We start from the raw sequence: 24,603 nt of genomic DNA on the forward strand, positions 1-24,603 counted from the left end.
AATGCCTTTTGGCTCCCTTCTATCGATACAAAAATGGAAAATATCGATAACTTAGCTCGCATGTGTTGTGCAATTGCAGTTGTTGTTATTGTTTATCATTTCGAAAATGCAGCAGTTGCGAACCGCCGTGATCCACGGCCTGGCCAGAAGGATCCATCTGCCATCGAGGAGTAAACACAGTGCCAGTCCCGAGATCTACGATGTGGTGGTGATCGGAGGCGGACATGCCGGCACAGAGGCCTCGGCGGCAGCCGCCCGCATGGGATCGCGCACCCTGCTGCTCACCCACAAACTGGAGACCATCGGCGAGATGTCCTGCAATCCCTCGTTCGGCGGCATTGGCAAGGGCCACCTGATGCGCGAAGTGGACGCCCTGGACGGGGTGTGCGCCCGCTGCTGCGATGTGTCGGGCGTCCACTACAAGGTGCTCAACAGGCGTCGCGGACCGGCAGTTTGGGGACCCAGGGCCCAGATCGATCGCCAACTGTACAAGAAGGCTGTGCAGCGGGAACTGCACAGCACTCCCAATCTGGAGATCCGAGCGGCTGCCGTGGACAACCTCCTGATCGAGGATGAGCAGGCTTCCCAGTCGCGGCGTTGTGCTGGAGTACTGCTGGCCAACGGCGAAGTGGTGCGCAGTCGATCCGTGGTGCTCACAACGGGCACTTTCCTGCGGGCACACATAAACATCGGACTGGAGGTGCGGCCAGCCGGACGGATCGGAGATGCTCCGGCCAAAGCACTGGGCGAGGCCATCGATAGGTTGGGTTTCCGCATGGGCAGGCTGAAGACGGGAACTCCTCCGAGGATAGCAAAGAGCAGTGTGGATTTCACACAGCTTCAAAGGCACGACGGCGATGATCCTCCCATGCCATTCTCCTTCCTCAACAGAGAAGTGTGGATACCGGCCAGGGATCAGCTGCCCTGCCATCTTACCTACACCACACCAAAGGTCAGCGACATTGTGCGCAATAATCTCCACGTGAATCGCCATGTCACCGAGGAGATAACCGGCCCACGCTACTGTCCTTCGATTGAGTCGAAAATCCTGCGATTCGGCGACAAGGTTCATCAGGTCTGGCTGGAGCCGGAGGGTCTGGACAGTCCTCTGGTGTATCCCCAGGGAATCTCGTGCACGCTGCCCCACGAACAGCAGGTGGAGCTGGTCCATGCCATCCAGGGTCTGGAGAAGGCGGAGGTGGTTCAGCCCGGCTACGGGGTGGAGTACGACTTCATAGATCCACGCGAGCTGTATCCCACGCTGGAAACGAAACGAGTGCCCGGACTCTTCTTTGCTGGTCAGATAAATGGAACCACGGGCTACGAGGAGGCGGCCGCCCAGGGAATCATAGCTGGTGCGAATGCGGCCGGAAAAACTCGACATGGCGACGGAAGGCAACTAACCATTAGCCGAACGGAGGGCTACATAGGTGTGCTGATCGATGACCTCACATCTCTGGGCACCAACGAACCCTACCGTATGTTCACTAGCCGAGCAGAGTTCCGCCTGTCACTTCGTCCGGACAATGCGGACATGAGGCTCACCCAAAAGGGCTACGATTTTGGTCTGGTGTCGCCACATCGGTACCAACATTTTCAGCAAACCGAAGAGCGGTTACAATCGGCCATTGAATCCTTGAGAGGATTGCGGAAGCACACCCACTACTGGCGCCAGGCGCTCGATCTGCCCAAGGCCAAAGCTTCGGTGGAGAAAACTGCCTTCGATATGCTGGGCATACCGGCGGACAACATCACTGTGGATCAGCTTATCCAACTCCATGCCAGCGAACTGAGCTGGCTAAGCGGTGAGCGGAATTTGGCTGAAAGGCTGAAAATCGAGGCCTTGTACTCGTTCTTTGTGGACGAACAGCAGCGGGATGTGGAAGATGTGCGGCGGGAGGAGCGCCTCTCGATTCCCGCCGACATTGACTACTTCTCCAAATCCCTGAGTTTGTCCAACGAGGAGCGACAGAAGCTGACGCTGATCCAGCCGCAGACGATTGCAGCGGCCAGTAGAATTCAAGGAGTAACTCCTTCAACAATTGTGCGGATAATGAAGTATGTCAAAAAGTCGGAGGTAGCAAAAGCGTAGTAAGGAAATGTATATCTTGTAAATATAGAATTTAATTAAACAACATATGAAGGTGCGACTTTTATAAACTGAATAATTGATAATCTACGTTTATAAAATATGAACTTCTTTTCCCACTTTCATTTGTCAAAAAAATATATGTATATGCAGTGTTGAGTTGAACCTAGATACTTGTACCTTGGTACGTTCCTAGGTACCATTTCTTGATACCTCACACATTACCTCGGTAAAGATTTTTATTGATCTTTAAAATCTGATAAGTTAGTTAATTTACTGAAATATTTGTACTTATTTTTGTTTTAAAATTAGCTTGATACCAATAAATTAAATGTTGTATAAATTTCGCCAATATGCTGATAAAAAATAGAAAATTTAAATGTAACTTAAGGAACAATTTATTCCACCGCATATGCATGTTTTGCATGTTTATACCCAATATCACAATCCATCTGCAACTTCGCAAAAAACAAATAGACCTCAAAATGATAACATTTTAAAAATGTACATTTCAAAATTGTTTTTTTAACCGTTTTTTTGTACCTTTTAATTCACCTAGATACTTGACAAATTGTGGTCCTGTTACCTTTCCTAGGAACTTATTTTCTCGAATACCTTTTACCCTACCTAAATCCAAAAAACTAGTACCTTTCCCAACGCTGTGTGTTGTATATATGCAATCTGATTAAAAAACATTTGGAAGTACGATTTTTATACATAACCACCGATTCCAAAATATGAACATCCTTTTCCAATACATCCAAAAAAAAGAGGTTTATAGCTTATCCTTAAGTAGAGTTTATTTCATAAAATCATAAATGCCTTATGTAAAGTTGCACAATATTGTTTAAATGTTTGTTTCGCATATCGTTTGCCACATGGTTGAACATTCGTACATATTTGTTTTTCTGCGAGATTGTGTTGGCTCAAGTGAGTTTGATATATACCCAACTATTTGCTGTGGTCGTGTGAAGATCTGAGAGAGAAGCGCCCTTCTGTCCGTCTGAATTTCCCATCTAATGCACCCGATCAGGACTTTAGATCCTTTTCCGGACAGACTTAAGCGCTCCATCTTATGGCTATTGCTAGTGTTTCGGTAGCTTTTGTATTTGGGTACTTTTGCATTTGGTTTTCGGATTCGATTGCGTTTCGGTTAGCTTACAGTTTAATGTTTTACACTTTGTATTCTGTTTACACACACAACGAAGATTGAGGGGGAGTTACAGTACATTTAATTTACGATCGATTTCATTTGTTAAGGTTGTATTTGAAACTATTTTGCAGTAGTTGATTAGCTATCGCATGGCATTTGTGGTTACGTAACTAGATGCGCGCCAATCGATGTCAGTTATCTGTGTGTCATTCAAGAATCTATTACGATTAGTTATTAAAATATATTCATTTTCAGTTTTACTGGTACATACACGTAGTTTTTGTCAAAAGGAAAAGTCGACATGCATATGGCGGAATTTTCACGGAATTATCGAAGCGTCTTGGTGTTCTTCATAATTACCTATTCAACAGGGACACCTGAACTTTGTGGGATATATCCTGCTTCGAAAACGAGTTGCATTTTTGTAGTATAGGGTCTCAAATGGCCATAGCTTGAGGCTTATACGCAATGATTTTTTGAGTTTTGGTTTGGTTTTTAATTTTTCTTTATAATATCACAGATTGCTCGAGATTTATGCATTAAAATATATATAAACCGTTACTTCACGTATCGTCAAAAGTTAGGCAATCTCAAACGCAAAAAAAAAATGAACTGGGAGGCAAGATATAGGGGCAAAGATTGGTAACGGGAATGAGAACTAGATCTATATCTTTGAGAGTTTGCTTGGTTTTTGGGGTATTGACTACTTACTATAAACATCAATTATAGTGTGAATACAGAGTACTTTTGTTGGTAGTACGTCTCCATTTGCTAGCTTGTGTTTGGTTGGGTTTGTCTGAAGATTCTGGCGAATGCGTTTCCCGATTTTTGCACTCTAAGTTTGCGTGTAATCATATTTTAAATCACAAAAATAAGAGATATTGTTAAGGGCCAAAGGGTGGCTTAAAAAAGTTGATTAATTTCGAAAAATAATTTCGGCCTTTCGCTCTTCACTACTAATCCATTCCAGAATATCTCTCTAGGTTTTTGATTTGATTTGTTATCTAAATTTCAGTTCCGTTTTCCCCACTTTGTATTCGAGTTACATTTTCATACGTTCTCCGTTTTTATTCGTACTCTCCAAATCACAATTATTAGCAATTAGCAATTTAAGAATAAAATATAGCTACCCAGTATGTTTTGTATAATTTCTGTTTCTGTTGTGTATATATAAATTTCTTATCAGAATTTTAGTCTAACTTTACAACTAGAAATATTTTTGCTCGGGCCGTGAAACGTTTTCCACACGAAAACTACATTCAGAGTTCTATGCAAGTATATACCTAAAATTCTTACGAATAACGCTTCTTTCGAGATTAATTCATTTTACTTGGAATATTTCACAATATTTTACATTTTATGCATATACGATTTTTACACCAATTCAAAATGTCTAATTGTGGTAGGTAGAATTGTATTCAACTGGTTTGGGTAAACGTTAGATTGTAACACCGAGAACAAACAAATATCTGATATCTGTTATAAAATTTACATTGTATTGGGGCTTTGGTTTATTGTGGCTCTAAATGGTGATTTCTTGGCCAGCCGTCTTCTTGGTGTTGTCCGGGATTCCCCTAGAGCTTCAGGAACTCGTCGAGCATCCGCTTGCGCTGCTGGTGAAGAGCCCGCTCCGACAGCAAGTACATCCCAATATCGCTGTAGTTTTTCATTAGTTAGTTATTGGAATTACTGAAGAGTTGGTGTCATAAGGCTGTGGCCTCCTCCGCGCTGTTGCTGCGCCCCAATCCACCCAACTGCGGTTTACTGTCATCTGAAACGAGCACCGAGGTTAACTGCTTTAGTGGGGAAGTTTCAATGGCAAAGGCCTCCCTTTTTTCGGGGGTCACAAAACCAAAGCGAAATAATAAGTGTAAAGGCAAATAATTGTAAACAAAAATGATTTATTCAGGCCATTTCTAAAAGTATACGCTTCACAATTTAAATAGGGATAAAATAATAATAGTAACTAAGGATTAAAACATTAAGAATTGGATCTAAGCGGCGCTGGCAATACATTACAAGTTCTTGTATAAATAAAGATGCTTGACTAACAACTAAATTATCGCCTAGTTAAATGTTACTGAAGGTAGATGTTAACTAGTTCCGATCCGAGGCGACTTTGCAGAACTATGCGACCGACCGAACACCCACTCCCGCCAGGGGATCATCATTATCATTATCATTATCATTATGATCTTTATCGTTACTGTTACTGTTATCGTTCATCATCTGGTGGGCTCGGCAGTGGGCGTGGCGGCACTGGTGGACACATCGTCGCTGGTCAGCGCTTTGCTGGCACTGCTGGTGCTGCTGCTGACCACTGGCGGCGGGGTGGTGCCACTGGTCGTGGAGGTCACCCCGCCGGAGGTGGACACGGTGTCCGGGGAGGCGGCTGCCATGGTCTTCGGAGCAACTGGTGCAGGTTCCGGTGCCGGCGACACCGACAACCTGCTACGCTGCTTCTCCTCCTCAATGTCTGTCTTGGGTGCTGCCGTGGCAGTCGTGTCCGAGTCTAGAATCTTTGGGGGCTCCTCTTTGCATTTACCTGATGCTGCTGCTGCTGCTGCGGCACCGATCGCCGGCAGCGAGTTGTTGGTCTCCGACTGCGGACTGGCACTGCGCCGCGATGAGTTCTCCGGCGAGCTGTCCGGATGGATGGCCTTCTCTGCAGCGGCATTCGGCGTGGCTGGCTTCTTCTCCAGCGCCACTGGCGGCGGCGGCGAACTCTTCAGGGAATCCTCTTTGAGGGCCGCCACCTGTTCCTTGATCTCGCCCTGCGAGGCTCCATTGGATTCGCCCCCGTTCACTTCGTGATTGGCCGGCTGGCCACTGCTAGCGTTCGATGGCGCCTGGTTGCTGGAGTTCGAATTCGATCCGGTCAGATCCAAGGTGGCCGGCTCATGCGTCACGGGGGTGACTGCCTTGTCTATCAGAGCCGATTGCTGGGCAGCAGCCGCCACGGCCGCAGCAATGTGGTGCCTCATGGCATGGGGGCTACCGCCTGCTCGGCCGCCGTTCGCCGACGAAGCGGGAGTGATGGGGGGCGTGATCTTGGGCGAGCTGGGCAGCGAAAGGGGCTGCTGTTGGTGGGCAGCCGTCGGAGTCATTCCGCTGGCCGCCGCCGCAGCTGCATGCATGGCCGCCAGGTGGCCGTGGTGGTAGTAGTGGCCCATGTTGGGAATGTGCGAGCTGGAGGTGGTGGGCGGCATGCCGCTGCCGCTGACACCGCCGCTGGGCGTCGAGGTGGGCACCTGGTCGGCGCTCAGCTTGACGGCGGCCGTCAGGTTCAAGCTGGTGTGCGGTGAAGATGCAGATAGACTGGAGCTGGCCGTCACCGGAATGGAGTTACTCATCGCTCCGCCACCGCCGCCGCCGGCCGTGGAGGTGTGCGGCGGCAGCTGGTGGGCCAGCGAGGCGGGATGGTGCGGCGACATGTGCGGGTGGCTGAGGTTCAGGCTGTGCGGATGGGCACTGAGGCCGAGGGCAGCGGCCGAGAAGCCGGGATGCGTGAGGCCAGCGGCACCCGGATGGGCCAACCCCATGGCCGCCTGCTGCAGGTGGTGCTGCAGATTGGGCCCGTGGCCGCCCAGTGGAGGAACGCCGACGCCTGGCAGCCCGGCCATGCCCAGATTGAGGCCCATGGCCCCGTGGGGACTCTGCCGCTGGGCATTGGCCGCCGCTGCATGGTAGTGCGACATGCCGGGCAGCCCATGAAGTGCTCCTGGTGGGCCGCGCAAGCTCATGTTGAGATGTGGTATCATGGAGCCCAGCAGGTTGCGGTTCAGCGGGGAGTACAACTGGTTGGAGTAGTGATGCGAGGCATTCAGCAGCTGCTGGCGTTCTCGCTCCCGCTCGCGCTCCTCGTCCCGCAGTTTGCGTTCCCGGGCCTCCCGCTCGCGCTGCTCCTTCTCCCGCTCGCGCTGCTCCTTTTCCCGCTGCTCCTTCTCGCGCTGCTCTTTCTCCCGCTGCTCCTTCTCCCGCTGCTCGCGCAGCTCACGCTCCTTCTCGCGCTGCATCTCCCGCTCGCGCTCCTCCTCCCGCGCCAGTCGCGCCCTGTGCTCCTCCTCCAGCTTCATCCGGTCGTGCATCGCCGGCGAGATGCCCAGCGCTGCGCCGGGCATCATCGAGTAGAGGTGCGAGTAGGGCGAGGCCATTTGGGGGTACAGTGCGGCCGCATGCGGATGCGAGGGATGGGCGCCGGCGGCGCGGAACAGTTGGTAGCGGTGCTCCAGGTACAGCTGCTCCGTGTACGGCAGTCCAGCGGGGTTCAGGAAAGCTGCAATCAACAAGGTGATTAGCACTTACTCTGAATTTATAAGTAGGAGTCAGTATTTTTTTTAAGGTATTTAAAATTTAATTTTTTTAGTGGAGTTATATTTTAAGATTAAATCAAAATATTTTATGGGAACTTTAATTTTTTCAAAATTTTCCATTGAAAGAAAAGGTAAATCCAACTCATAGGATTAGCTTTTGATTATTTTAAAGGCTAATATAAGAAACATTTTCTGTTATTATTTTGTTCGGTTTAGTGGAGTCACAGGATAACATGTAGGATTTCGGTTTTTTTATACAGGATCCAAAAGATTAGGTAAATTAAATCCATAATTAAATATTGATTTTAAAAGCCAAAAGATGCATAAACCTGAATTCAATTTAATTTTAAAGAAAGATATAAGTAAAAGTTTCTAAATATTAGATGGAAATATAAATAATATTAAGGTTTATTGAGGAATAAAAGATTGATTACTGGTTTATTACTCAATTAACCTTATTCATATCATATACAAATAAAATAAAACCATTGTGATGTTCTAGTCAATTAAAGCTTTCTATCATTTTTAAGCCATTAATTGTGTGCTGTTATTTATGGACCCAGCTTACCTCCTGGTGGAATCCCGGGCAGTCCCGCAAAGTGGGAGTAGGCCTCCAGGGGAAAGGCGCCCGCCGGATGCATCAGTCGCTCGTCCGATCTGTACGGCTGGAATCCGCTCCTGGCCAAGAGTTCCGGCTGCAGCGAGGCTGTTTGCGGTGTGTGACTCAGTCGGGCGATCTTCTCCGGCGGCTGTGGTGAGGGCGGTGAGCGCTTCTTGTTGCTCGCCACTCGATCCTCAACGGAGCGCTCGGATCCCACACGTCCGGCGCCCGAATTCAGCGGTCCTGACGCCGACGTTGGCGGTCCGCCGGCTCCCGACGTGGGCACATTCCTGTCCCCGCCCACATCCTCCTCCTTGATGTCGGCCTGCTTGGCCAGCGTTCGCAGGGCGGCGGCAAAGGAGCCCCGACTACTGGCCGATGCGGCACCAATGGCTCCTGGTGGCAGACCCACTCCTGCGGCCAGTTGTTGCTGCACTGCAGCCGCCACCGCCTGCTGTTGGGCCTGATGTTGCTGCTGCTGTTGCTGCTGCTGCTGCTGCTGTTGCTGCTGCTGCTGTTGGTGTTGCTGGTGTTGCTGATGTTGCTGCGGCGACGGAGTGCCGATGTGGTTGCTGGGCAGGGCGTGGTTCAGCAGGGCGTTGCCACCGGCGGACGATGGCACCGGGCTGTTGGCCACCGAAGATCCCGGCAAGCCGCCACCGCCGCCGCCAGGAGGTGTCTGCAGGTGGTGCGGCACGGGAATGTGCGGTGCGGGGCTGGTGGCCGGCCGTTTTTGTCCAGCCTTCGGCGGCACTGCAATGGAGAAAACAAATTTGGTAAGTCAGATATGGTTGGATATTTATATATTTTTAAACCGGTACTTCATTGATTAATTTTCAAATCATAGCTTCAGACACAAAAAATAGTAATAAGATGAGACATATTCATACTTTATATTCGTATTTTGGGATTGTTTTAATCAACGCTAATGACATTCATTCAAAAGAGTTTATGTCCATACATTTATAGTATTCAAACAACTTTTTCAATTTAAACGATTTGCCTAAAAAAGTTTTTTTAGCAAGTAAAACTTAAACTGCATTTCCTTACGAAGTCTATTTAATCAGTAAACTTTTTTGTAAATAATAAATTTAAGAGTTCCAAAGTATAAATAATTGTTGTATTAAAGACTTCTGTATAAAAAGGGCTTATGCTACATGTCTGTTTTTTCAAGACTTTATCAAAAATTCTCTTTGCCAAATAGACTTTGCCTGAACTCAGTGAGAGAGTTTAGATTATTCGGAACTGTGTCCCTGTAATTCGATACAACACCAGACTCGCTGGGGATGAGGGCACATGGTTGTTGGACTGTGCTCGTTCGTATTTCCTCTGCTAATATCTGATTGATGTCCGCGAGTTGTGTGACGGGCAAAAATTGCGCATACGCCTCGTTGCATTTGCGGAAATTTGCATAGGCAGGCGACAAGGTGGATCCCCCAGGTGTATAGTGTATGAGTATAAGTATGAGTGCCACCATCGCCCTCGCCCTCGCTGGCCATGGCCATCAGGAGGAGCTGAAGCCAGAACAAGAGGAGTCACTCGATGGCCAGCAGCAGGTTGACGCTGGTTGAATGCAAATGGCGAAGGCCTGAAACTTGAATTTCGGACATGGTCCACTCAGGCATGCGAGTCGAATGGGATGAGGGATGAGGACTGAGGGTGGCAGAGCAGTTCAGCTCAGCTTCAGCTTCAGCACTGTATATGTCCCGTCACCACCTCATCCTACGATGCCCACTTTTCCTTTGAGGCTCCTCCGCACGGCGCAAATTGCACGCCCAACGAATTTATCGATTCTTGTTACTCGTTTTCGGGTTGCCCGCTCCGAAATTGCTTTCAGATATGACAGCCACACCCCCGAGTCCGCCCCTTTCAGGTCGCCGAGCCAGGAGAGAACTGCTGGCTAGTCCGGCTGCTGCTCCTCCTGCAGCACCATCTCCGCATCTCCGCATCTCCGCATCTCCACTCGCATTCAATGCCGAATGGAATTTGCAACGACATCGAGGAGAACGATGTTATGAGGCCGGCACGGCATGTATTTTGAAAACCATTTCGCTGGTTGGCTGGTCCTTTGTGAACCTTAAAGCTGCTTGGTCTCAAATGGAAACACATCGCATTGGAAGTGGTTTTTCAGAGGGGAATTGGTTGGTGGCGATAGCTACTACTACTAGAAACTGTTTCGCTTCGAGAGAGTTGCACATATTTTGAATTTTTGTGAAAATCAACAATTCAACAAAAATAGAGAAAAACTTCTGTGGTTGGGTAAATATTATCACCTCTCGGTAGGTAGCCTTAGTTTTGCATTCGACTTTATTTATTTACTTGGAATGGCTTTGCATCCAAGTGGAATCTGGCAGGCAGGCAGTGCTTCGAGAGCTTTCATTAAATGAAGAAAAAATGCAACGAAGAATGCAGCTGCATCACTGGCTTCATCATCATCATCATCATCGTAGTCGTCATCATCGTAGTCGTCATCATCAACAGTTTCCCCTCTGTAGAACATCATGATAACGTCTGCTGCATAAGCTCATGGTTTAGAGCGTTTTGTGTCGTTTATGAAAACGGGGCGGAGTGGAGGCTGGGCTCTGGGATCTGGGCTATGTATGTATGTAGTTGGCCTGGACATGGACATGGAAATGGGAATGGAAATGGGAGTGGAAATGTGTGCATGTGCATGTGCATGTACATGTGCTGGCAGCCTGCTCCTGCTGCTGCTGCATGTGTATTTACCAAACTAAACCGAAATAATGCCCGAAACTGCAATACCAACATCGATGTCGACGAGTAGAACAATAAAATGCCGACGACTGCGAATGCGAATGAGTTTAGAGCGGGTTGGTTTGGGAAAAACCCCACAACTACACACTACACACTGCACACTGCACACGGCACCTAAAACCCGGAACCCAGCCCTCTGGACAAACCAAACAAAGCTCCTCGATGCCGATGCCGATGCCGATGCTGATGCCAATGCCGATGACGATGATGCCAACGTTGACGTGGCTGGCCGTATTTGCCAGTTTGCCCAACTCAGCCTGTGGGCTCATGCCAAACGGAGGGCAGATGTGAGGTATGGAAATGTAGTTCCGGGGAAAACTAAAGTCGAGTCCCTCGGCCTCTACCCTTTCCGCAGCCAAAACCCCCTTCATCCCTGCTTTTGTTTGCCATGAAATGCCTGTTTGTTTGCCTGGGTTTTGTGTACTTCAACATGGTCCCAGACCCCAGGCCCCAGAACCCCAGAACCCCAGATCCCAACCCCAAAACCCAGAACCCAGATCCTAACCTGACTCAGATGCCACACCCTGCAGCCAGCACCCGCACACACTCGTATGCGGAGTGATATAGAGAGACTGCTTTCGCATTGAGCGGCGATTTGCAGGCATCAGCGATATTTGCCGAATTTAATCAGCGCACTGACACGACAGCACCGCAAGTCTCGACTCCCGTTTCCATCTAAAGTGCTCATATATGGCATGGCATAGCGATGGTTTTTTTTGTTTTTGCCATGATAGTGCTCCTTAAAGCGTCCGGAATTTGCAATAGTCTGCCAGCCGGAATTTGAACTCTAAGCTGGAACTGAAAGTGTAACTTTACCAGCAGAGAAATAAGGGAGAACCGTTTCGGGGTTTTAGTCATTTGAGCAATTGGAAAACATGGAAGATTATTTTGTAAAAACTACATTACAAATGAACGTAGTTAATATATCTATATTTATAGATAGTTTGTTTTATGTAATATTTACCGAATTAAGCCAATTTTGCAAATTTTCTGGAATAATTTTTTCGTTGAAAATAAAAAACAACCAAAAATTCCTTTGATGAATTTAAAATATAAGTTTCGAAGGTAAAGAACAAAAATATTTCAAAATTAAAAAAAAATTGGTATTTTAGGTAAAATGAAGCCAAAATAAGCGAAAAACATTAAGACTTTGCTGCTATTTTAGTTTCTACTTCTGTATTACTCGAAAGCTGCATATTTCCTAATCCAAAACGAACTATTTTCCAAAACATGACCCAAAAGCTCACATCTAATCGTTACATTAATAAACCCTTCAGTATATAATCCCCTGCAATGAGAATCCATGCACAGAATAGAGTTCAAACCTCTTCCACAAGGGATACAAGCAATACATTGATTTATAACTCATTTATTAGCTACAATCAGAGTCCGGGGATGGAAATGTGAGAGGGGTGCTTATTCATTTCAGTTAATTTGGTCAAATGCAAATGCAATTTTGTAAAGTCAATTAAGTGAACCTCAGACTGCCGTCCCGCCCTTTGGATGCCGACCTGCCCGAAAATCTCTTGACAGCCACATAATGCAAATCATAACTGCCAATAAATAAATGTTGAATAAATTATGCACAGAAACAATGCTGCTTGCTCTCCACTGCTGTTGCTGTTGCTGCTGTTGCTGCTGTGGCATTTGTCACATTTTGCATTTTGGTTCATTGCAACAAAATTGGTTTTCTCGCTTGGGTAAATTAAAATGTCACCGATTCCGAGAAAGGCCAAAATGCAAGCACCACCAACTGTCCACCAACCAGCCGACCACAAGTGGTGCCCCGCCCACTTCGTCCGCAGCCCCATTATTGTACACATAAACACATGTTTCCAGCCATTTCCAACCCCGCCCGCACCACCGTATTATTATGGTAAACTCTTAGGGACTCATTCCGAATTTATGCCATTACCACCGCCCACAGATCGCAGTCCTTTGACCCCCACATCCTCATCCCGGACACACCATACCAAATCACACACACACACACACACACACAAACACACGGAAAGTGGAGTGGACTACCGAAACCACCGAACATTCCTTGCCACAGAGAAATGTCGCCGGTCGCATGCGATTATTCCACCACAACTAATTACAGTGGCAAACGGAACACAGGACCCTCCTTTCGACCACTCCCCCATTCTCCATTCTCCATTCTCCATCATCCACTCTCCATTCTCCACTTTCCGCCTCCACATCCTGTTGTGCACCGGTGACGGGGCTCCTGCGGCCGGGACATGTTTAGGTCAGCCACAGCACATTCACATGGCGAAGTGCACTCACCCTGGCCATGAATAATTTATTTAATAAATACATTCACAATTAAATCAAATGCGAAAATTGCGGCTCCCCCCTCGATTTGCCTTTTACTCGTGCATTTTGTTGAATTTTCGATGGAGCCATGGAAGAAGCGAGAATAATGAGCCAGTTGGGTTGAGTACCAAGTGATAGATAATTCATGTTATTGGGTGGTAAGAGAAGGTGGTTCTTCTTTTTTAAACCGACACTAGAGTTAAGTCTGTAAAGTACCTACAAATTGGAAAGACTAATTTTACCGAAATGTTTTCTAAAAGCGGTTAAGTGAAGTATTTTAAAATTTATATGGATTTATGGTTTTAATTTTTTTGGTGATTAAGATTTTTATTTAGTCCTTGAAACTTAGATTTAAGCTTTTGTCTTTGTTCTAAATGGTGTAAATAAGTTGAAGTTCCAATTAGTTCAAGCATAGTGCATAATAGCAGCTCTAACATTTAGATTTTCAAGCTTAAATAGCATTAGTTTATTTTCTCAGCATGCCGGACGGGTTCAAAGGTCTATTCACCTAAGGCTATTGAAATCCCAGCTACAATCGTGCATCCTTTAGAAAATCGGAATCTTCGGGCTTAATTTACTTTCGCAATTTACTCACGACGGCACTGGGCCCAACGTGTGGCGCACAAATGAATTATAAATTAAGTTTGATTCCATTTCACTCGCTTCGCCCCATCCCGAAGCTCGAATCTCGAGCAGGTCTCACTGCCGTGCTGTGCATATCCTGCGGCTGCTGTCCTGCCATCCTGCTGGCGCACTGCAGCAGAGGAGGCCGTCAACTGCTCCTGCGGTTTCATATGCAATTATTTGACGTTGCTCCTCGACAGCTCCTGGATCCGGGGACTCGGCCCTTTTCCCGGGGCCACAATGAAAAGCGGATGGGCAGGCGGCTCCGGCTTCCAACTCAAGCCGTAGAAGTGGCCGGAAACTGGAGGAGGGTTTAGGGAACAGGAGGATATGTCCGGTGCCTGCGAGTTTAGTTAGTTGGCAGCCTGGCAGCCTGGCAGTTGTAGCAGCAGCAGCAGCAACAGCAGCAGCAACAGCAGCAGCAGCTCATGCATTAATTATTGCTGGTCTGTTGCGGTCGGAGTTTCCCAGCGGAGGTCCAGCCACAAAAGCCTAGCCTGGACACCATGGATACACAGGCAAAGGAGCTCGGTTTCAGGCTGGAGGGGGGGGGAATTATGGGGAGAAGGTGGTAATACCAACCCAAAAACGGAGAGCGTTGTAAATGGCTGCGGTCACGCCTCCATTAAACCGACCAAAACTACCAGGAATTGCGCCCATCGAGGCGGGCGCATGTAATATGATTTGGGCCGAAACGAGCCGAAACAGGCCCAAACTCGATGCCGATGGTGGTGAGGCGAGTGTACTGGACAAACAATATTATTAAGCAAACAAAGCAACAATAAATATGCATAATAATTCCATGCATCATCGGGCAGTTGCAGTTCCTGTTTGGACAGCACCGAGAATGCACATCCAAATATCCTGCATATATCCTGCTGACGGGGTATGTATGTGAATGTCGAAGAATCGAATTTCAATTCGCAAATTGGCAGGCGGCCATACATAATTATAGCTTGACTGTCTGACTGACTAACAAGTTGATATTGAAACCCCGAGTTCAGATTTCCCAATTATTGTAGCGTATCTAAAACTTCCGATAATTATACATTTTTTAACTTCTTAATAAATAGTGAATCAAATCTGCCCACCTTTTTAGGGTTTGTTCCTTGTTTGAGGGGCAATTACAAGATAAGCATAGCGAGTCGCATTTGTTTTCCTTTGAAGTCGTTTAATTAATTTCATGAAATTAGACATCGATTTTAGTCGGCTCGCTATCCAGGCCTCCTTTTCTCTCGGTGTACCCAGCCCAGAGCTCATTTTAATTAATTGGAAAAGCAAAAGCATTTCAGCAATTTTGTCTACAAGACGGCAAATATCGCCTCACAGCATTCCGGCACGCACAGAGAAGTGGTAGCTGGATGCCATGATGCCAGGCTCCCAGGATGCCTTGATGGCAGGACGTGGTGGAGGTAAATGGCCGGGGCGGAGGCACCGGAACCGGATCCGGATACGGCGCAGGATGCAGGAGCCTGCACCGGGCAAGAAAAATGTTTGCAAACTTTTCGGTTCGCATTCGTACACAATTTAAATAGTTCGCAGTCACATTCCGGCCCGAAAGCACACACAGCAGCACCGGCACAGCAGCAGCTCTAGCAGCAGCTCCCTTATGCGGACAATAAACAAGTGCCGGGAATCACGAACACAAAGGAGAATGCCAGCTGCACTCCTCCTCTTTCCCCCCACACACACTGCAAGAAATTGTCCTGCCCTTTGGGTGGCCTCGTCTCCAGTTGCCAGGAGCCAGTTACCAGGAGCCCGAAGCCAAAAGCCAGCACAATGTCTGAAGGCATGGCCAGAATGAAGGAATTCCACACTGGAAATTCCCAGCACGCGCGCAAGAAATGCACAACTCCATAGCATTCCAAGTGCAGAACGCATTCAAGGCGGTCATAAATGGAATTTCATCCACACTCCACGCGGGCAGCAGGCGAAACGGGACTCGCAGGCAAATTCACCAGGTGCGGATTCACAGATCCCACACATTTAGTTACTCTTCATGAGGCGGGATTATCTTTAACCAGAAATCGTCAAGATTCTCCGGAAAAAAAAACCATGCACACACCCCTTGAGAAGCATTTCCAATTAAATCTCTAAAATCATTCTGGAAATGAAGGAGAGGAATCGGGACAGACAGTCAGCTCAAGTGCCAGAAATGGCAGCCATATGCCGAGGACACTGGCAAGAAAGGGGCCAGGAAATGGATAAGGATGCATCTACATATGTCCACAAGCAAGTGTGTGCGTGTCTGCGGAAAGGACAAGCCTCAAAGGAGCCAGAGCAAAGACACTTGACTGCGAGTGCGAGTGATACACATATCCTTGTGCCAAGTGAACTCATTCGAGTTGAGCCCACCTCACGTCCTGGCAAGTCCTTTTTCAGGGGGTGTCTCGTACGAGTATCTCGCAACTCAAATACACAAGTGTCGGGCGAACTGGTGTACAGACCCCAATTAGTCCTTTGGCAGCCTGCGGCACGGATAATACTTACAGTAAACGACATTTGGTCAATGCTAGCTAGCTAAGTAATCGTAGTGCAAATGAAATTGTTCGGCAAACTCACCTGCAAGAAACAAAAGAGAAAATAACGAATTAGTTGAGTATAGGATTGCATAAGATAATTAAGATAAATATATGACCGCTCAACTCGGTAAAGTATATTCCGTTTGGTTAGGACTGTATTTAAATATATATATTCTTATTTGCTTTAAACTATATTACATAATAATATGATAAATCAAATATGGTAAGCTGCCGTGTCAAGTGTTAATAAAACGGCCCTAACATTTTACTTAAAAAACCGTTGTAAATTGGTTGAAGAAGATCTATATAATTTTTAAATATATAGTAATGATTAAATTACCCAAATTTATGCAATAAAGAGCTAAAATTGTATTTTTTTTTACCAAATACAGATTTGCTTAAGTATTCAAAAGAGTCCCAAAAAAACAACACTGATAAATCTATAGAATAATATCTAGCTGGATGAAAAATACAAACCAAGTTAGATTATCCCCATTTACATTTTAATAAATATTGCCTAGAAAAATAAGTTGATATGCGCTCAATTTAAGTTGTTCCTGATAAATCTGGGAAGCGTAACTGATGGATTTGCATCATCATCATCATAAAAGAGAATTCATTCTGATTAAGTCCCGCAACTAATTTCGTTAAGACCTGGCAACTGTTTCACAGGATTTCCGACGACTTCAATTGGTTTCCCTTTTCATGGCCACACTCATTCCATTCCCATTCCCATTTCCATTCCCATATTCAACCGCATTCCCACACCAGGCAGCAATCTTTTGTGATGCATTGAAATGCCTAATTTCGGTCGTAAGCGATATGAACAGGGTTGCAGGGTAGCAAAGCCAGCCCAAACAATCCGGGCAATCCCATTCAGACCAGCAAAGGCGACAACTGACGACGAGCACTTTGTTAATCCCGTATTTATGCGCAATTACGTATTTTTCGCATTAGTCAGCCAAGCAGTCAGCTTTTGGGTGAGTCGAGACGGATGGTGGACGGATTTAGGGATTCAGACTGAGTCTGAGTCTGAGTGTGAGGCTCGGTTTGAGTCCCAGTCTTTGAGCTAAGGGATGTTGTCCGTTTGTTGCCTTTGTGGGTTCTTGTCCTTTATGGGCCAACCCCCCGCATTTTGCACGCCCCGCCCTTTTGCACCCTTTGCCCTTGCAGTTGATCCTTTTATTTCGCATTTTCCCTTTTTTCACAGCGTGTTTTGTATTGCTGCCATAGAGCAACCATGTTGTGGCCGCCTTTTCTTGGCTTAGCTGTGTCGTCCGGCCTTTGTTGCTCCTTGCTCCCGGCTTCTGTCTTCTGTTTTCTGTCCTCGGTCTTCATTCTCCTCGCTCGTGTTCCTCACGGAAAGGCGTTGCTCGGTCTCGCCTCCGCCAGCTGTCCCTGAACCGCCCATCCTCTTTTGCCTTCTGTGTGACCCCCCGTTGGCCTCTCAACCCCCTTCTCCCCCACCACTTGGCCACCGGATCTTTTATCCTCCGTCCGCCGTCTTGAGTCATTTACTTTTTACTGCCGCATAATATTGTCCCGATTAGCACAAACACAACGTTTTACCACAAAATCATCATCATTAGTGACGCTAACGCAAATGCTCCGGCTCAGCCGCAGGATCTGGCCCTCCGAGCCTTGTTTTCGGTACAGTGGAGCAGGTAGGCAAGCAATTTGTAGGTATATTTTGCAAAATGTTTTGCAGCAACAGCAGAAAATAGTAATTAAAATGAATATTAAAAAAAGGTTTACAGCTAAAAACAAAACTAAAACTGTTTTTTTTTTTTTAACACAATACTTTTTTTTTTCTTTTTATGCTTATTAGATATTTGATAAATCAAACAATAATAATTCATTTAGTTTTGGAGCTTTTATAAATAAGTCCATATTTTATTCGCCCTCCTTTAGTCCCACCAAATGTATCTTATGGTTTGTATTTGCAGTTTGCTGTTTGCTTAAAACATTTGTATGCCTTAATATAACTCACAAAAAACCAAATCCTGTCCACTGTGCCGAGACGCAACAAAGCAAAAACACGGCAGGAACGGAATGGCCAAGGACGTCGGCAAAAGAGGATAAGGAGGCGGTCGGAAAAAGGGGGCGGAGCTGAAGGCAGCCGTAAAATAAGCAGCAGGCAGAATGGCTGGCAAGGCGTCTATTATGCGAAGGCATCATTTAAGGGGATTATTTTATTTGGGCTCTAAACAATAAAGTGGGTTTATTAAAGGCACGCTCCTCATGCCCGCATGCCTGCAAAGGAGTCTCCCCCGATTCCCTCCTGCTCCTCCTGCTCTCAGTCTGCTTTTATGTGCGAGCTCAGACCAAGGATGTGTGGGGTTGGGAGGTGGCGAAGGACGAAGCACGAAGCACGAAGGATGTCTGTGCACAAAAGATGTTGCGCTATAAAAGTGCAAAAATGTGTTTTTCGCTCTTCACACAGTGCCTCGCCCCACAGCTCGTGCAATCCGCCCACTCCTGCTCCAAGCTCCTTGCTCCATGCTCCTTCATTATTTCCGCTGCTGTTTGTACAGTTGCGCGAAGCGGGCGACGCCTTGCAGCCAGTGCGCCTTGGCTTGGCTTTATCCCTTTCTTTTAGCCAGCTTTTCCCCGTTTTTGTATTCGCCATGGCCCGCGGAGCCTTTTTGTGTGTGGCATGGATTTTAAATTAAGTTTTAATATTCATACTGAGCCGGCGTGAGTCCGCTCTTTTTTAAATCCCTCTCAAACCCAGTTCTTTTCCCAGGCAAACACTGCAGGACCGCAAACAGCTTCAATTATACACGAGTTTGAGCAGTCAGCAGTGAACAGTGAACGGTAAGTTACTGTTCAACACATTAGCGACGGCTTAGCCGCCGGATGAGGATGAGCAGGACCAAAAGCGAAACGATGACGAAATGAAGTGCAAGCTCAGCTGAGCTCAGCGCCTGAAAATCGCATTATCTTATGAAAAGCTGATTAGTCAAAAGAAGACTGGCTGGCAATCTGGTTGCTTAGAATACCTTCTAACAGAATTTAATTTCTAACAATGTTAGCAAAGCGCCATTAATGATTAGGGAAAAAAATTTATTCTGATTCATAAAGGAAAAAAATACTTTTTAAATTGTGTAATAATTTGAAATTGTTTTGTGGATTAATACAGTTAATACTCTCGGTTTATATTATATAAACTTTTTAAGCAAGAAGTAGAAAATAGGGCGTATGAATAGCCAATTTATTAAAGAAAATAATATTTTGTAGCTTTCACAGCTCCTTTTGTTTAAAACTTAAAAAGTGATCCGCAAAAACAAATAAGTAACACTTCCTTATATCAACATTTTCGACAATACTTTTAATGAAAATATTACTTTAAAATTTATATTGGAAATCTTAAATGTCTTATGTAATAAATTCAAGTAGGCTAAAACCATTTTAATTACGACATTTCCCTCATACCCCTCATAAGTTTATTTTCCGGCAATCAATAAATATTTCAATTCAAATATATTAACTACTTGTCAAGATTATGAAACTTCTTCTTAGTGTGTAATTAATCAGAGGATATTTACACATGCTTGCCTGATTTTTCGAAGTTATTCCGAAGGCCACACTCTAAAACTCCTCACAAATTAGATTAGATTGCATTTAACCAAGAGGATGGCAAATAATAGCAGACTATTGAAAACTCCTTGGCATCAACTTCCTTTAACACCAGAGCAACCGAAAACTTCCAAAGAAGATTGTGAAGTGAGGCGAGGAAAACTTTGCGGCGACATATTCTTGGCAGGATGAATGTGGCCGTTTTCCCCCCGGGGCGGAGCAGAAAGGTTAAGCGAAACGAACTTGCTCTGATGGGCGGCAGACAGGGGTTAAGAGGTTACGGGTCAATGGGGGCGTGCCTGCAGGCCACAAAATGAAAAGTTTCTCGAAAAACTTTACCAGAGAGACACTGTGCGAAGGAAATCTCCATAGGCAAACAAATGATTTTTGGAAAAATACTTTTGCCGTATTAAAATTTGTGCTTCATGTCATCCCTTCGGCCGCCACATGCATTTCCGAGTGTGTGAGTTGTGTGGTTAAGTGTGCTTCTTGAACACAAACACGTCCTGTGGTTGTCCTGGTGGGCGTGTCCGCATGCGGCTGGCTTTTTAGTGTCAAAAGCTGTCGCCCTCCCGTGTCTCCATGCCACACAAGTTGCCCGGGGCACCAACCGAGGAGTTATAAGGGAGGACGTAACCAAAAAAGGTGCAGATGTCGTCCTAAATGCTGCCAAACGACAACAGCATGTTAATGACTCTGACCCCTTTGGACGAGAGACCCGAGACCCGAGACCAGGAGCAGCAGCAATGGGACCCGGATCCTATGGGTGCGTCTGGTCACTTCATGTCTTGTCTTGTCTGAGCTGCTTAAGTAATTGGCATACAAATTTACCCACTCGCACATTCAACTCAACTCAACTCAACTTAGCTCAGCTCAGACCCGCCTCCCTCTAAATTCCCCGAGGTGGCTCGTTAATGTCTTTCCTTCGTAGGATTGCCTTGTCATTTAGCTACTCACGCCGGAGTTTGTACATTAATTTCCAATCCCCCGAAAATCCATGTTGCAACACTCAAACGCACAGCTGCCGGGCTGACATTTTAATTGAATGTCTGTGCGTGTGAGCAAGAGATACTTTTATGTGCGGGTTGCCTGTCAGATACAGATACAGATACAGACACAGATACAAATTGCCCGAGTGTTTGGTTAATGCTCGAAGTGCGAAGAGTTTATTGTAATCGCTACTTAGTCCGGGGCCCTCTCTAATTCAGACATTTACTTGCCCTGTAAAAAGAGCCAGCAAAGCAACCCAGTGTTTGTTTGTTATTTTAATTTTATGGTCCTTACTGAGCATTTCTTCGGTGGCGAAGAGTTGCTTTCAAAAGTGAAACACACATGTTCCGGCCACTGTTTACACAAATTATTATCATTCCAATGCGATTTTCAATGCGTTTATTGCCATTGCTGAGCAAATATTGATTTTAGCCCCGAACAAGACACAAAACAGACACAGAAACTAAGGGATTCGAGACCGACAATTCATTTCAACGATTGACATTTAACCAACAAGTCAATTGTGTATTATTTTTGGGAATTAATAATGCGTTTGACAACGTCTATTTGTTCGCTTCTAATTCAATTTGCCACAAAAATAGCTCAAAAATAACTGCAAAATTAATTATGTGTTTGGCCATTGGCATCTCTCATGCGGCTTATTTACACTGACGGACAAATGAATTACAAAATTTGTGTATTTGACACAACAAGGGGGCGGTGCGGCTGAGGAAAATCAACTGCATGCAGCTTATTCAATGTTTAATTGACTCTGTTAAGGCTAAGTCCATAATTAAATGAATATTTATGCAAATGGTGTTTCCTGGTAGAATGCATCGATTTTCCTCCTCTTCGCCCGATTTTCTTTACACCTCCATGCTGTAACACATCGAATCCGAATACGTGTTGAGTTGAGTTCTCGTTTCTCGGTGTGTGGGATTTGTTGTTCGTGAAAGACAATTTACAAGGTGATAATTTTTCCATGGCAGCGTTAAAATAACGCCGAAGATCGTTGGAAAAATAAACAGAGGCGGCGATCCGATCGGCTGAAACAGCTGCCGTGGCAGCTAAAACAAATAACTTTGATCTGACATTTCCACCATCAGCCATCAGTTGTGCGTGTCGGCATATTAATCAATTCCGATCGCTTCGTGTTAATGTTTGTTTTCCCGGCCCTAAGTGACGCGATCCCATTTCCATTTCCTCCCCAGCGGTAATCCCCTGAAAAAATCATTCCTCTATGCGACTCTTGGGACTCGGTTGTGCGTGTTGACATTTAATTGTCGGCCTAGAGCCTCGATGTCAAAATAAATAGATGAAAATTAAACGAACTTATTGGTTGGGCAACAAACCATCTCCTTCCATCTTTTACTATTTTTATGGTATTCTATATTGGTGGATAGATGGGGAGGTTGAGATATTTTCGGAAACACGCACTATTCGAATAGCAGAGGCAATTAATGCCAAAGCAGTTTTGACGCTCAAATTGAAATTTTATTGTTGTTCAAGGTGGCGGGGGATTAGGGTGGAGGGGGGTGAGAATTTGAGGGGTTTCGAGGGTCGGAGAGGAGCAGACCAATTTAATTGTTTGACCACAGTTTTAGTTGATAACTGTTGAAAGCTATTTATTGAAGTGCGGTGTTTATGCGAGAAATGCGTTTAAAAAGCAATATAGCAATATAAAATCGAAACATTAAATTGAATATTAATAAACGTCTGGGGTCATTGAGCATTTTTTGTAATTGCATGCCAAAAATATTTTTGTATTTATTTACACCGTCTATTCTATCCTATCCCGTATTTTAAAGCGTAATATCAAAAAACCCAAGAGTTTTTAATGTTAAGTGAAGTTTAAATCGTTTGGTATCAGAGTATTAAAAATGTGCCCTATAGTTCCCAATGGGTTGTAGACACGCAATCAAGGTTTAAATTCTTACTGATGATAGTCGATTACAACTGTTTTAAAACAGCTTTTAGTTTTATATTGAAACTAATCATTTTGATTGGTATCTATAAAATTTCATTTTAAAAAATAAAACATTACAAAACATAAAAAAAAACCACCTTTTTTCAGCACTTTGCACAAAGCCTTTGCTATGAGCCACTGTAAAACGATCCTCAGCGAGTAACTGAATCCAAATCTCATAAAGGACGGCTACCTTTTGGAAGGACTTTACCAAGGACTCACCACAAATCGGTATCGGAGCATGGATGCTGGGTAATCCTCTTGGTAGCCATTCCATCATTTATTATGGGCTATAATCCGGAAAATGTGCCACTGGCTGTCTCTCTCTCGCACACTCCCACGGTCTCTTTCTTTCGGTAAGTGTGTGTATTGGGTTGCACTGGATTGCACTATGCGTACGCGTAATCCTGGCTCCAGGATCTGAGTAAGGATCCTTTTGTTTTCCCCCACTTGTACTTCGATTTCTGTTTTTTTATTTTCTACTCGTTTTCCTTTTTGTTATTTTTGTTGGAGCAGCCAACGTCGCGGGACAACAAATTGAGTTAATCCAAGGAAACGGAATAATAAAACAGGGAATGGGGGCTTTATAAACGATGCCCCGACCTGCGTGCAAAAGGTTGAGATTTTCGCGAGTAAAGCATTAATGAAAGGAGCGCGAAGAAGGGGAACAAGACGAAGGATGCAAGCGGAAGTTGTTTTCTCTACCCGCCGACGCGTTCTCCTAGCTGCTTTCTCCACCTTTCTTTTCCGCTCGCTGCACTCCACTTCACTTCCTTCCTGCTCCTGGCTGGATTTTCTTTTTCTTTTGTTGCACTGCACCGAAAATTCGCCGTCGCCTTCGCTTGTTTTTCTTTTCTTTTTGTGTTATTTCTTTTTTCGCTTTCTTAATTTAATATTTACTTTGCACTTTGTTTAACTTTTTCTCGAGCGCTTTTCTTTTCATTTTACTTTTCCAATTTAAATTCCACGCCAAAAACTTTTGCCTTTCGACTGAGGGGGGCAGAAAGCAAACTTTGGCCGCTTTTCGTTTTATTTCGGGTTCAGAGGGGTTAGCTTAGCACTTGCTAGCTGCACTGCCACCAAGAAATGCAAATGGGCGAGGGGTTTGGGTTTGGGTTTAGGTTTGGGCCTGGGTTAGACAGCCGAATTCTGCGGGCGCCCACACAATTCTCACGCCTCAAGTGGCGGCCATAATTACTTCAATCGTAATCGTAATCGCAACTGTAATTGTAATTCAATTCGCTCGGCCACCTCCTCACTCACAAACACTGAATCACTTAAACTCCCACACTCACTAACGCACTGGCAATCACAATCACAATCGCAAGCACGAGACTCGAGCACCACGCGCCTTAATTGGCAGCCGCTAATCGCGCAATCCAGTAATGTGCGAATTGGCCAGGAGAGAGAGCAGCGGGCCAGCAAGCCGAGAAACCAAAGACCGAAGACACGGCACTGGCGACGTTTGAGAAAGGACTAAACGCGGACGGCCGCTCCACTCCGAAGCGGGTAAGACGTCCACGTCCGCCGCACACTCAGACGCCATCGCCATCGCACTCACACTCGCACTCGCGCCATCGGGCCACTCTCTCAGAGAGGCCTACGAGAGCGACGGCGAGAGAATGTACACTGAGAGAAAAAAGGACATTTTGTGTGGACTTATCTTTTTTTT

At 45.7% G+C, this 24,603-nt stretch overlaps 2 protein-coding genes across 2 annotated transcripts in view; one reads left to right on the forward strand and one right to left on the reverse strand.

Moving 5' to 3' along the window:
- The first annotated feature begins 43 nt into the window (after positions 1 to 43).
- On the forward strand, positions 44 to 2,486 carry LOC128255576 (protein MTO1 homolog, mitochondrial). The gene has a single exon (XM_052985240.1). It carries the CDS (start codon positions 107 to 109, stop codon positions 2,090 to 2,092), a length of 1,986 nt encoding a protein of 661 aa, XP_052841200.1. The 5' UTR covers positions 44 to 106; the 3' UTR covers positions 2,093 to 2,486.
- Positions 2,487 to 5,060: 2,574 nt separating this feature from the next.
- LOC128255574 (uncharacterized) overlaps positions 5,061 to 24,603 on the reverse strand; it is a 72,125-nt gene continuing 52,582 nt past the window's right edge. Inside the window, 2 exon segments of the mRNA XM_052985238.1 lie at positions 5,061 to 7,518; positions 8,124 to 8,909. Of these exon segments, the coding sequence (XP_052841198.1) occupies positions 5,468 to 7,518; positions 8,124 to 8,909 (2,837 nt within the window). The 3' untranslated portion in view covers positions 5,061 to 5,467.

The sequence above is a fragment of the Drosophila gunungcola genome, assembly GCF_025200985.1.
Source record: "Drosophila gunungcola strain Sukarami chromosome 2R unlocalized genomic scaffold, Dgunungcola_SK_2 000011F, whole genome shotgun sequence".
NCBI classification, from domain to species: Eukaryota; Metazoa; Arthropoda; class Insecta; order Diptera; family Drosophilidae; genus Drosophila; species Drosophila gunungcola.

Coding starts and splice junctions, on each gene's coding strand:
- LOC128255576 (XM_052985240.1), top strand. CDS start 107: ATGCAGCAGTTGCGAACCGCCGTGATCCACGGCCTGGCCAGAAGGATC.